Raw genomic sequence first — 14,742 nt, 5'->3', positions numbered from 1 at the left:
TTTGACTGAACCTTTGACTTGACTTGAGCCTTTGACTGGAGATGCCAGGAATTGAACCTGGGACTTTCTGAATGACAAGCAAATGCTATACCAGTGAATCACAGCCCCTCCCCTACCACTAATTTCCACCACCATTTAGACCTTGACCATACGCTAACACTGCTGCTATTCTGCCATTCAGAACTCTTCCTCCTGTAGTGATACAGGGAATGACATTGCTGAAGTGGTTAAAGGTGCAGCGGTCCAGATGGATGCTCTTTCTGCACCCACCCTGCAGTTTCCCCCTAAAACCACAGAAAATTAGGTTTTCATTTACTCCCAATTAAAGGGGGAGAAAGCAGGATCTAGAGAAGTCATGCAGTTGTGGAGGGAAGAAATGATATTTGTCTCTAAAAACTCAAAAGACCCACAATCTTCTGGTAAGCATGCTTTATAAGTTTGCAAAGCATCTGCTCTTCGAGCATGGGGGCTAGACGCTTTGCATCTGGTGGATGTGTGAAGAAAGTGGTGGTTTTCTTTTCTGTTTCATCAGTGACATAAGCTGGGGATTTCTCCTTCAAAGTATTCTTTGGGTCAGAAAACAGCACAGCTATGGTAAAGAAGTGGACAAGTAAATTATAGGAACCAAACTTGTAATTAAGCTGGTTTTCATACTGCATCATGCTATGAAAGAAAGACTGTGTTATGGGGGGAAAACTCAGTGTATTAGAAACCCTGACCTGTCACACTGCCTGCACTGCAGAATAAGCTCTTCTTCTCTGTAATTGCAGCAGCAGACTGGACAGGTAGATAAACTTGCACAGGGGGCACACTGTGTGTAATTATTCTGCCATTCACATCTCAAACCAGGAGAAGTTGCTCCGCAGTGTCTGCACCAAACACACCTACAAAACACAAAACAGGCGAGGTTTTCTCAAAATGAAACCAAAATGAATTTCCTTTATCCTCTTAAAGCACTTTTTTCATCATAGGCAGCATATACAAGTTCTTGAATAACCTAGTAATTCCCATCTCAATTGTTTAGGGTTGAAATTAGACATACGCAGACACCTCTCGGATAGTCCCATACCCAACACTACATTAAATGAAATATATATATTCCAACAACTGCCAGATTTTTACAAAATACTGAACAGTGAACATGATAAAAAATGAAACCACACATACCATTTGCATTTCCACCCTCCTTTGGGAACTGTCTGCAGTGGCGGATCTAGGCAGTACGTGTGATAGCTGATGTCACAGTCATCACAAAGGAGCAGCCGTCCCGGGTCGGTAGCCTTCCCGCAGGCTTCGCACACAGTGCACTCAAGGCACCTCCATCCTTTGTGCAGCACCACTTTTGTAATCTACATTGAGGAAGACAGGCTGCAAATCACTCTCAAAAGCCCCACCGGAATCCCAGTTGTTTTCCAGGGTTTTATTACTACCAATTTACCTACATCTTTTTGAAAAAGTATGCCTTTTCAGCTAATATTTGCAGCTCTCCCTCCCTCCCCCAGGTAAGAGGTGCTCTAAACTACTGAAAAATTAAAAATCCTCTTGCAGATGTATATACAGCGGCAGCAGATATGTAGTATGCTTTAATTGTGAGAGTTTCCCACACACTCTTTCAAAGCATGTTTATACCAAGTCCTCTGCTGTGGAATAATTAACTTGCAGTATATTCAAAATAACCATGAGATTAAAATAGTCTCTTCACAATTGTGAACACTCCTGAAAGCACATCACCCATCCATATCATTTGACCATTATCGCTGTGGTTATACAAAATGATCACAGTGTGTGCAAGCGACTGGGGGGGAGGGGGCGGCGGCAAAGTAATACATATTATCTTATCTCACACCCGATTTTATATTTTGAAACATTATTTTGTGCTGGTATCTTTGAAAAAAAATGCTGTCAAAATAACATTCTTAAAATGAATAACCATTTCCCAAAGCTTATCTAAACCTCAGTTTAAATGATGTGGTACATGAAATAAAAACCTGCATTTTAAATAACAGCACTTATAAAATGAAAAGGGCACTTTATAGTTTATATGTGGCAGCAAATAGCTTATTATCTGTGCATAAGTCATATAATACACAAATTTAATTTTCACACATTCTCTCCTAGCCTAATGAATGTAAAACATTAATTAACTACTCCACTTGCTGTCAATTCTGACAGCCAAAGACAAACTGAATTAATTGAACCTTATTACCTTCATAAATGCAGATGTAGTTTAATTTTTTTCAAGAAAGAAATCCTGCTATAGGTTTTAAGCTTATGTTTTAATACTTTCTTTTAACGAGCTGCTGGATAATAATTTCTATTTATGGCTGCAAAATTACAGAAAGGTTAGCTCCACTTGCAACTATGAAATGTCATTTAATTAAAGTGTTCTGTAAGATGCATACAAATAATGATTACATTTACATAGCAGTATTAGACAAGCTAACAATACTGCTAATAATGTCAAAACCAGAATCAACACAGCATGCTCAAGTACAGTATGGCTGAAGTTGTTCCAGAGAACTCACCTTAATACTGACACAGTAGGGATGGTAACACTGACCACACTGGGAGCAGGCGAGTAATCGGCCTTCTGCACCTTTGCCAAAACTCCCACAAACGACACACATATCCTAGAACATAAAAAAGGATATTTTCAGTTTAGTACTAAAGACACAAACATTCTGGGGCTGCTCTAAGAGGTGTAACTTGAATATGCAGACTTCTAGTCATTTTTTGAAGTGCAATTCAGCACATCTGTCTTTTCTATCAAAACTGGAACACCGTATGAGGCTTCTGTCCAGTGCATGGTAAAATGCTTGTTCAACCACCTTGAACTTTTTGTTAAAGTATGCACCCTAGAACTCCTAAAATAATAACAGTGTATAAAGCAACAAGCCATTCACAACGTTCCAATAATTAATCTACTAACAGCACCATCCTAAGCAGAGTTATTCTTTTCCAAGTCAATTTGGAAGCCAATGGGATTAGTTGAAGGGACTCTGTTTAGGATGGCATAGTAGGTTTATTGGCTGTGTATTGGAATTTGCATCAAAGTGAAATAGATGCACCTTCATCTACATTCTATGGATGACTATACAAATGTACATCCAGATGTGTATGCTACTACAAGCAAAGCAGTATGGATACTCTGATGCTCAACTTGATATTAATTTCATTTAAGTCGTGTCTTTCTTGCCACTCTGGGGTTTCATTGCTCACCAGTGCTGTGTGGCAAGGCAGGCAGCAGCATTACTTCTGGTTCAAAAAAAGGTAGGTATGTAATGTTTACCCTTCCCCCTTCAATCATGCAAAAGGTAGGAGATGAAACACACTGTGAAATGCAGACCTTTGTTCTTTCATGTTGAGCCCTGGCTCTGCAAGACTTTGCAGGTTCCTATGAATACCTTGACTTGTCTCCTGAAACTACTAGTGTAATGGACAGAGTTCTCAGTGATTCAACCCCAGGAGGAGGTCAGGAGTCACACACTGCTCATGCTGCTCTACAAGGGCAGCCCATGAATAGCACATCACCATCAATCTCCCAGTTTACTAAACCAACCATCAACAGGGTAGAAAATAAAGATTAATAGACATTACAACCTGCTGCAAAGTAAACTTGTCACTGCTGGAAAATAGTACAACGGTATTGTGCATTGAATTTTCCTCCTCATCTTTGATAGAAAAAGTATCCATATCCATGACCTATGCACAAAAAAACAAAAAATAGTTGTTACCTGTCTTAAAGCTTGCTTGTTACTCATGTTATGCAACATTTAGGATGTTAGGAGGCTACAGACATGAGAAAACAACAAAGAATGATATTTATGGGCTACCTGATTCTATATATTAAGATTGATGAGAAGCAGATCACTTCTGACCTGAGGCAAATAGCACTTCCTTCTAGTTTTACTGCAAGTGGCTTAGAAGCATTATATGAAGTTCAACAATAGGTATTCAGGTGGCTGCTAATGCTATGCTGTACAGAAGATGAGATGTTGGGCATATGAACTCTGACACGTTTAAACAGACAAGGGACTGTTACATGGGTGTGGGGTTGGGATGGGGAATCCTAACTTTGGATATGTGTGGGGGCCTTGGGTGACCAGGACTGGGATTCAGTGGGGATCTTGGGGTTGTGGTGGAGGGCTCTGAGTGATTGTTGACCTGGTGTGCAGCAGCGATGAAGGGGACAGACTCCATGCTAGGAACTATTAGGAATTATAGGCCAGTTGAAAGAATCAAAGTAGGACTGACGGGAACTGTTCAAATTTACATTCAAGAAAGTCTGTGTTCATTAGAATATATAATGCTGGGTTAGATTCATAGAAACAAGCACTTCTAACTCTTCTCATTACTTTGCTTGATCAAGGTAATTTAAATTAAATGTTACGGGTATGCCATGGATTCTTACCCCTGGAGTAAGAAGAGACCCAATTCCATTCTTCAATTTTGATCTTCCTCTTCCACCTCTCCCAGAAAGGCCTGCACCCCGTGGTCTCCGCTTTCCAGGGAACCCTGATCCACGACCCTATTTAACACAAAGTCAAATATTTAAAATTACTTTAATCTTCTGAGCATTCTTTACGAAACAGAACTGATTCTTATGAAGTAGGCCAAATGGGTTGATTAGCAACAGCTTAAACCTCCAAACTATTTACTACAGCAGGGTGCCATCAGGGTTGAAACATGAGTGTATATGTCAACTGTCCTTATTTATTAATTATATTTATACTTTGCATTGTGCTATGAGCTCAAGAAAGATTTCAACCAATTTCATTAAAATTATATTTATCACACATCCCACCATCTAGGTTAAATAATATTGATGACATGAGAAAAAGATCACTTGCTTTCTACTCACAATAATTTCCAAAAAATGTTCTTTGTTCAAATTCTGTTCATCATACACACACCCCAATTCTCAAAACTCAATCAGAAAGACACAAGATAGTGTATCTCATTCCTCAACAACCTGCTGTGAATGGAAAGACCCAGTTCTAAGTGCTAGTGCAGCAGTACTGCCAAAAACTCTACAACAGAATGTCACCACCACCACCACTCACCTTAGCTACATGTAGAAGAAGCAGAAGAAGAGTTTGGACTTATAACCCACTTTTCTTTCCTGTAAGGAGTTTCAAAGCAGTTTGCAAACTCCTTCCCCTCCCTTCTCCACAGACACTCTGTGAAGTAGGTGGGGCTCAGGGAGTTCTGGGAGAACTGTGACTGGCCCAAGGTCCCCCAGAATGTGGAGGAGTGGGGAAACAAATTCAATTCACCAGATTAGAAGAGTGGGAAATCAAACCTGGTTTTCCAGATTACAATCCACTGCTCTTAACCACAATATCATGTACTTTTTATATACTTTTGATATACATACTTATAAAAGTATCAGTCAGTTGCCAATTTTCCGTTGGGGCTTAGAGATCTCCAGGGATTACAACTAATCTCCAGGGGAGAGATCAGTTCACCTGGAGAAACTGGTCACCTTGGATTCTATGGCATTATACCCCATTGAAGTCCCTCCTCTCCCCAAACAAGGCCCTCTTCAAACTCCACCCCCACCCCTGACATCTTCAGACACTTCCCAACCCAAGCTGGCAACCTCAGGTATCAGTATAACCTTCTCATTAACATTATCCTCTAAAATTATAACACACTGACAATGAGTTGCCATGTTCTCATAAAACAAAATATACATACACAATTAGTGGCACCATATGAGTTTCACATAGGAAAAAGGAAAAATGTAGTAATGCTTAAACTGATGACCAGAGTCAACTAAGCCTTGTGAAAAATTCCTCCTTTTACAGATTTTAGAATGGACAGAAAATCAACATTTTCTAAAAGTGTAAATAACTACCATTTAAATAATAACAAATTACTTTGACAGATGTCTGGTACTGTCACATATATTATGCTCAAGAACACTAAGTGACAAATCAGCAAGCATTCTGCATGTTATGCATTTTAGAAAATGTGTTAAACTACTTTCCACACATGCTAGGAGCACTGAACAAAAGGAGATGGGATAAGTAAATCAAACAAAATACATCAACACATTTATCTTTTAAAACAAGATAAACAATAAACAGCAGCAGTACACAGCCAATAAGTTCTACTAGTGAGAGGCATGCACTGACCTTTACTAATAATATTAATATACACTGTTCTTTCAGACACCATAAGCTAACAAATTAGTAACATACTAGGACATAATAGTGCAATTATGTGGAAGCCAAAATCAATTCAAACATAAAAAGAACCTACATACAGATCTCCAGCATCAGATTCTTTTGTTTTTTTTTAGTGCTACAAATTCAATTTTTAAAATGTTTATAAATTGAATAGGCTGAACTATAAGTTTAAAGTAGCTATAAAGTAGCTACAGTTTGTGTGTGTGCGTAACTGTCACATTATTCACTTTAAACTCCAGAAACCATGATGGACTGTAGAGCTCTGGGGTATCTTATTCTCAGGGCTCTACCTATACCTTCAGTCCCCATCTAGAAAGCAATAGTGGTTGAGGCTATAGTGCATGCCCCAATCACAGTTTACAAAATGCAGAGGAGGACTGACAGTGCAATCCTAAACAGAGTTGCTCCAGTCTAAGTCCACTGGAAAAAAACCATGAATTCCACTGAAATAACTAAATAAATAAATTGGGGCTAAGTACCAGCCACACCTCAATAAGTTGTATTTTAAATTTATTGCATCATTTTATGTATTTTTATTTCTTATACAAATGTCAGCTTTTATCCCAAAAGTTCACAATCAACTCCCATGTTTACCGATCTCCTTTTGCCCCTAGGTATTTACTGACCCCTGGGATAGTCCCATCAACCCTCAGGGGTCAATATAGACCACTTCGGCGATCCAAAGGGGCCTAGGGGCTAAAGTATCACTGTTTCACAACTAGCTAAGCTTTCAAAGGTTTTTATTCCAATCACTTTTTAGGACTTTGACAGTGAAATCCACGGAGGGTGTTTGTATGAAAGGACTCAAGAGGTGGTCTAACTCTGGTGCTGGCACAAATGTAGTAGCATAATGGGCATTTATGCCAGTGCTAGAAAGCTGTGTGGCAGTGTGACAGCCAGTGTTAGCGCAGTTGCCATGGCAGTGCTCCTCTTTGGCGCAGGAGCTCGACTGGCACTCAAGGGGGCGTTCCTGGGGCTGGGCCTGGCATTAATTGGCTTCCTGAGCCCTTTCAGCTTGGGAACACACCACTTGCTGGCACAAACGTGCACAGGCAAAAATGGTGATGCAGCCCATTGTGCTGCTAAGGGCACTTTTGCAGAGGTAGGGGGAGCATCACCGTTAAGGATATTGGCCGTGGTACAGGAAGCCTCTTAAGAAGCGGTGCAGCTGTGCCATTCCTGGCTGCAGCATACCTGCCCCTCCACCCCACCCCGGATTGCACTGTTAAAAAAACTTCATAGCTGGCTGTGGTGGGTTTTATGGTCGGATAGTGTTTACTCCTCGTGTTAGCTAGTTTCTGCTCCTTTGTTCGGCAATTCATACCTCATAGCTCTTTAGGGTCAAAAGGGAGGTCAAGAACAATACACAGGTGAATTAGCAGCTCGCCAGATGTGTTGTTTTGTATATCTATGATTTTGGCAAAAGAATATTTTTCTCTGTGTTCAGAGAGCTGATATGTATTTTAAAAAGAATGTGAATACTCCCAATGTTTAAAAACCACATTGAAAAGATAACATGTTAATGAAGTTGGGCTTCAGGAGAGCTTTCACCAACATCTTTTTAGTACAGCGATAACAAAAGATAAAAAAAAGATAAATACAGATTAATTACCACTTTGATGCTCCACATGGAACTGCCAGATAGCGGCCTGGATTTAAAAGTTTCCCGACCTTCTGAAATGTCTGGGGACCAGGAAGGTGGGCTCACTGTATTATGGGTACTCCAAACCCCCTAGATATGTCAGGTGAGAAAATAGATGTATAAAACTTAGCCAAATTAAATAAAAATAAACTAAAGGCTGCAAATTAAAGTCCAGAATGCAAAGCACATGCAGGCACATAGATATACATGCACTCAGTTTAACAAGCAAATGGACACCAAGAGAAGTTTCAATCTAGCATTCCCATTTCAAGATGATTCCAGTCAGAATTCAGTGTATTTAAAAAGATTATAAAATAAATATTAAAAAAGCACTGTAAAAAAAATAAAAGGTTACTGGCATAAATAAAAGATGAAGTATGATTATAACAAAGGCTGCATCCATACAAGGGTAGGAAAAGACACCCCCATGGTGGAAATAGCAGCAAGCAGGAGATCAACTACGGCACCCATCAGTGACAGCATGACTTGACATGATGTTACTTTGGGGAAAACCCTCTCTAGGAATCACCATAAATTCTATGATTTTCCGGAAGTGATGTTACACCATTGTTGATTTTTGTTCTTTTTCCCTCTGGCCACTGGAGTGCCAGTGGGCACATGGCAACCCTGTTTATTATTGGGCAGAAACAAAATGTCTGTATGCAGAGGATTAGTACCTTTGTAGAATCTCAGACATTATCTACCAAGGAAGTTCTCAAAGGCAAGAAATAAAACAGGTGCGTTAGTCAATGCTTTGGCTTTTTGTTTAGGCCCATGAAAGCACAGTTCCAAGAAAAATGTTCAGTCTCTCTTTAAAAAAAACCCCTCTAGCATTAGCAAGCACTTCAGAATAAACCAGTTTCCTCTGAATTGCTTGGCTACAATTAGTTAAAAAGGGAAAACACATAATCAACTAAATCAGCAGGTCTAATGAAATCAGTGAGTTCTGAATCTTTACAATTATGACTGTGTACTACTTTAAGTTGAAATGGAATCACCACTAGGTGATGCTTCTGCTTTTATCATACAACGTGTTTTCAAAAACATTGCCGAACGAAGATTAAAACTCCATGCACTTATTTTAAGAAGAATGCTACATCCTCATTTTGAAGACTATGTTGCTGCAAACCAGATGAAGGTCACTGCAGTTGTCATCGCTGTCCACTTTCTAACTGAAGCATCCTTGCTCATGTTTTACACCATTTTGTTGAATACTTTTCTAATTTTGTTATCCGACCTTATTGCATTGTTTATTGTATGTCTTATTCTATTCCCAGTAAATTTTTAAAAATATTTTGTGATGCACCTTGGGTTTCAGCAAGAAATCTGATTTATGAAGTCACAATTTCCTGGGAACCATCTGGATAGAATTCAATGGATTTGATCCAGCCAACTTGTTCATTCAGTCAGACTCCTCCTCACAAATGGCTTTTGTGCATTCAACAACCTTTATTTGTACACGTCCAACAACCTCTATTTTTCTACTGTGGAAAAGATGTTTGGATCCAACCCAAGTTTGAAATTCTGCCATTCCTCTCAAGGATCTTCAACATTTTCTTTTTAAAAAGGTAAACTCAACTTTCAAAAGTATAACCTGCTTATTTAATATGGGCTGGATCAGGGGTAGGGAACCTGCGGCTCTCCAGATGTTCAGGAACTACAATTCCCATCAGCCCCTACCAGCATGGCCAATTGGCCATGCTGACAGAGGCTGATGGGAATTGTAGTTCCTGAACATCTGGAGAGCCGCAGGTTCCCTACCCCTGGGCTGGATAAAAGGAAATGGATGAAAAATTTCCATGAGCACTGTCCCACAAATGCTTGAGAGAGACTTGGTCCTGATGACCCATCCTCACCTTTACACTTCCTCTCTGAGCTCTGAGGGTGGGCACTGCAGCCCCAAACCAGTGTGGAAGTGAACCTCCTAGCACAGGATACCTCAGTGGTGGCTGGCTAGACTAAGAGTTTACAAGCAGCGGCAGGTGCATCAGCCAAATGACACTTGGGAATGAGACAAGCCTCAGCTGCACATGTTGGCATCAAGTAGTTGAGATGGCTGGCAAATGCTGGTACAGGAATGATGAGGGGCACCAAACAGGTCCAACTGGACAAGGGAAAGGAATGAAGGCAATAGCCTATAGGAAGATGGCAAGAGAAGGGATGTAGAAACAGCTAGGAGTGGAGTCAATCTAAGCCTAGCAATAGGAGACTTGGGAGACCAGGAGTTTTCACACGAATTATTGCAGGCTTGGAATTTTGACCAAATATCATTTTACAAATATCATTTTACAAAATATACGTATTAGCAAAAAAAATCATTTATCGAACATCAAATTATCTTGAACACATGGTTGTGCTTTATACTAAAGCACAACCATGTATTTATCAAAATCACTGCTATCTACTCTGATGTGAACTGGCCTCTCTTATCACCTATTTCCTGGTCCTTTTAACCAGATACATTAGGGATTTAACCTGAGGCCTGCAGCATGCAGAGTTCTACTACTGAGTCAGGGCTATTCCTCAAACGTGGCGGTGGGGGTCAGTGCCATCAAGTCACAGCCAATTTATGGCAACCCCACAGGGTTTTCAAGGCAACAGATGCTCAGAGGTCCTTTTGGTGTTGCCTGTCCACACAGTGACCCTGGACTTCCCTTAATTTTAATTAATTTGGAGCATTTCTATATTGTCTCTACAGAGTCCTGCTTGAGGTGGCACACAGTCAAAACACAACCTTATTAAAACAAGCCATTAGACATAAGCAGAATAAAAACTGCCCATAAAACAGAGCAGACTATTAGAAAAGGGCTAAGGTAAATTCCTCAGCAAATTTCTGTTAGTTACAGTCATGCTTTGAACTGAACAAAAGGCACAATTAAGGATCTCAGATATTTCTCCTCCAAAGAGGCTGCCCCAGCAACACTCCAAATTTTCCATTACACATGTGTGTGGCACTATCCAAAGTCCACATATATTAAATGGGAGAATCCACTAGGACCTTGGTTCATTCAGTTTCCAGACAAAAATATTTTCTAGCTCGGGGGATGGGGAAAAAAAAACAACGATAAGGAATGAAAGGGGCAACATTCTTCCAAAATATGCATCTGTGTCTTGAACTTCTATGCATTAAAGAAGGGGGGGACAGACTCTTCTACAATATGAGCCAATGCAAAATCAGTATCGTGTTTCTCATGAACACGAGGCAAGAATTCTACCCCTATTTGGCATATTGAAACTCACATTAAATGATGACTAAATGCTTCACTTCCCATTTATACAAGTCTAAGCCATGTCAGTTCACTCTTATGGTATACTTTTAAAACACTTTTTGAAGCACTACCCAGTTCTACATGTGCAGGGGACATCTTGGTATGACAGTACACTTTCTGGTACTTCTACATGTAAAGATGAATTTGGCCATATGTGGAAAACCTTGCCAAGAAATGGTAGCAAGAAAATATAACTTCAGTAGAACACTTTATGCCTCCCACTAGAGGTTCGACAGGTGCCAACACTATATATCTTTTGGCACCTGATTAAAACTGTCATTTTCGCCCGAACATTTGAATGACTGATGACATCTACCCACAAGTCCACTGGGCTTGTTCAGAACTTGTCCTCCATCTGCATCTGGGAGGGTTAGGGAGGGGATGGGTATGTTTTTAGGTATGTTTTAGCTTTAGGTATGTTTTTAGGAATTTTTATCTGTACATAATGCTGTTTTAATTGTAATGTGGGAAGCATTTGTAGACTGTGGTAACCCGCCCTGGGGTGCATTTGAAGGGTGGGATAGAAAGCAACTAACTAAATAAATAAATATTGTGAAACACAATTATCTATCTATCCAATCACAAACAAGCAGCTGGGGGGTGGGCTTTTTCTACCCCAAGAGACTTAGGCTTAGGGTAGAAATGGCACCTCAAATGCAATGTGTTAAGGTTTTTTCTTAACATTGGCAAGTTAAATATAACTTGATAATTCAGTTACAATAAAATCAAAATAACTGTAAGAGTTCACTGAGAAAAAATCTGTTTCCAATTCTGAAAAAAAAGAGGAAAAACAACTTCTAATTTCTAAAGCAAATTTTAAAAGGAATTAATATTGGAAACATGATACAGTAGCAGGGACATACTCTCTCCTTTTCCTTATTAAGATTAACAGGCTGCAAATAAGTAGAGAAGTTATGTACAAAAGAGAAATATGATATTCACTAGACCCCAGTGAAATAAATTATCTATGCAATTTGTTGGCTTTACAGAACAGGATTAGATGAGTCTCACATTATCTATCTATGGATGTCACTGTTCTTCCATTCATAAAGAATAAGGTTTGCTCTAGATATCAGAGCAGCCAAAAAATAGTAATACTGAAAAGTATGCCAAACTATAAACTCTCACGCAAACCTGAAAATGTTAACGTTATCTATGAACCAAGTGAAAACATGGGCAAAAAAATATTGTGTGACAGCTGCTTCTACAACTTCAGAAAATTTGCTGTAACAGTTTTTCCCCACAGCACTTGTCATCAGCATACTTTTAAAAACCATCACTGAATCTCAGTACTAAGCAAAAAATGGCATATGACTCTCTAAAGACCACAAACAAAGTGATGATTCCCATGAGACTATTAAATACTTTAAAAAGTGGGTTTGTACGTAAGAAGTTTCAGTAAAGCACGCTTACCTGTCTTGACCTTGGTCTCCCAGGAGAAAACTTTCTTTTGGTGATAGCTGGTTTTCCCATGCCAATTTTTGGAGTGAAAGATGAATACGCTGCTGGAAGAGCTGCCAAGGATTCTAGCGATGACATTTGACTGCGCACCATGTCATGTGAGGACCCTAACTCTAATGAAGCTGCTGGTGAGGAAGATACGCTGGTCTTGTTTATTTCAACAGACGATGGAAATGAAGAATATGTCTCAGCTGGTGATTTTAAAGATTTCTCTCCCGATGGTGAACTGTCAGTTGCACAACTTTCACTTACAGGAAAAGATGATGTTTCATAATTTTCAGGAGTGCTACCTCCTTCTGCATTTTCTGGCACAATCCTTGCTTCTAATTGCTCTTCTTTCCTGAAGGAGGATCTCACATTGTTTACCAAAATGAAGGTTTCTGGCATCTTAGTTGTGGTGTCAGGTGTAACAGGTGAAAGTTGAGATTCCTCCGTAGATACTTCTAACACCTCAGTGCTTTCCTGTGATGGCTTCATTTCCTCGGCTTGCTTCTCCGATACTTGCTGAATTGTCTCTGGAATATTTTCAGCCACTTCCATCTCTTTGTCAATGTGGTTACTATCAAGTGTGGGACTCTTTTTACAAGATGCTTCCATTTTATCAGCACCAACATTATCAAAAATGTGTATTTCCAGTTCACCTTTCTTTTCACCTACTGAGATGCCTGAAACAAGGACATCTCATTTTAGCAGCAAGTGATAGTATCATTAGCAGAAAAAATTCTCAGCATTTTACAAATAAGAGCTATTTTACAAAACAAGAGCTTCTAAGATACCGTGTCCATAAATCCACACACAGTAGTCGTGTGTGCGCGCGCGCACGCGCGTGCATTGTGATAATGGGATTTTCATGTTTGACTTCCTAATCAAATCCGATATAGAATCACTACTGCAGGCTGTGGGACAAACCACAAGATAAAATATTTAAGTATTTTCACCTACTTGAAGCTGAATTTTCAGCAACAAAATAGGGAAAGTAAGTGCCTACCACCACCATTCTGGCTCATGACATGGTGGGCAGGAGTCTCCCCAGCCCCTGTCACAATGCTGCCCTGAGCCAAACTGACCTCTCACAGGCTCTTAAAGAGCTGCTCCCCAAACCACATCAGGTCTGGGTTGACAACTCATTAACATTTTTATTATGAAGTTTGGCTCTGAGTTGATGTTTTCATTGAAATACCACTACAATATGAACCCAAGGAGATTTAAAATACCTATAAATTCTAGCAACCTTTTCACAGTGAAAATTCTGCTAATTTTCTTCCACTAAAATATTATCTATATAATGAGCTACACATGACTATGTTTATTTATCACTGATAAATCTGAGATATTTTAAGGCATTAGAAACAAGTTTTAAAAAGTATACTATGGAAAACTACTAAACCAATTCTACAGGGTAGTCACTAAATAACCAAAGTCACTAAATAACCAAAGTCTATATTTAAGCACTTATTTATTTATTTATTTATTTATTTTATTAAACTTATAGGCCGCCTATCCCCGAAGGGCTCCTGGCGGCTTCCAACATGGCTGTTACATAGACAGCAATCAACAACATAAAATACTAAAATCATTAAAACCTAAGAACTAAGCAGCAGTTTACTACAGAACTATAGGTTAAGCAACCCAGTTCATAAATTAATTAAGACAGGCGCCCCGCCGAAGGCCATTAAAAGAAGAAAAAGGGGAGGGAGTAAGTAGGGCCTGGGATGGTATTTATAAGTAAGACAGGCCCAGCTTTAATAGAATGGAACGGCAGTCTCAGTTTTGATTTCAATTCCAGTGTCGATAGGGGGCAGTAGATCCACGGCCGGCCTCCCCGAAAGCCCGGTGGAAAAGCTCCGTCTTGCAGGCCCTGCGGAACTCATTAAGGTCCCGCAGGGCCCGCACAGCCGGAGGTAAGGCATTCCACCAGGTAAGGCATTCCATATTATCAAAAATATATCAAAATATATCAGTAACAGCTTTCATTTTGGTTTGGTTACTGATTTCACATGGGATCATCTATCATCTATTTTATTACTGGGATCCTTAAACTTGACTTCTTTTATGTGACAGCTTTTATAGTTATTTTATCCATTTATGCTGACCAATATGCACTGGAATCTGCTTGATTTTTTTTTCAATTCTTCTGCTTTCACCATCTTTTAAATTGGTATCTACAAATTTCTCC

The 14,742-nt window shown here is 39.6% G+C and overlaps 1 protein-coding gene across 1 annotated transcript in view; it reads right to left on the bottom strand.

Annotated features, from left to right (window-relative positions):
* KMT2C (lysine methyltransferase 2C) overlaps positions 1–14,742 on the bottom strand; it is a 170,650-nt gene that overhangs the window by 66,173 nt on the left and 89,735 nt on the right. Inside the window, exons 13-19 of the mRNA XM_048510499.1 lie at positions 12,519–13,231; positions 7,807–7,926; positions 4,412–4,528; positions 3,601–3,702; positions 2,526–2,630; positions 1,168–1,349; positions 720–884 (exon numbers count right to left, since the gene is read on the bottom strand). Coding sequence (XP_048366456.1) covers positions 720–884; positions 1,168–1,349; positions 2,526–2,630; positions 3,601–3,702; positions 4,412–4,528; positions 7,807–7,926; positions 12,519–13,231 — 1,504 coding nt within the window. The remainder of the gene's footprint in view (positions 1–719; positions 885–1,167; positions 1,350–2,525; positions 2,631–3,600; positions 3,703–4,411; positions 4,529–7,806; positions 7,927–12,518; positions 13,232–14,742) is intronic.

The sequence above is a fragment of the Sphaerodactylus townsendi genome, linkage group LG11, assembly GCF_021028975.2.
Source record: "Sphaerodactylus townsendi isolate TG3544 linkage group LG11, MPM_Stown_v2.3, whole genome shotgun sequence".
NCBI classification, from domain to species: Eukaryota; Metazoa; Chordata; class Lepidosauria; order Squamata; family Sphaerodactylidae; genus Sphaerodactylus; species Sphaerodactylus townsendi.
This window is presented reverse-complemented; position numbering and strand designations above follow the sequence as displayed.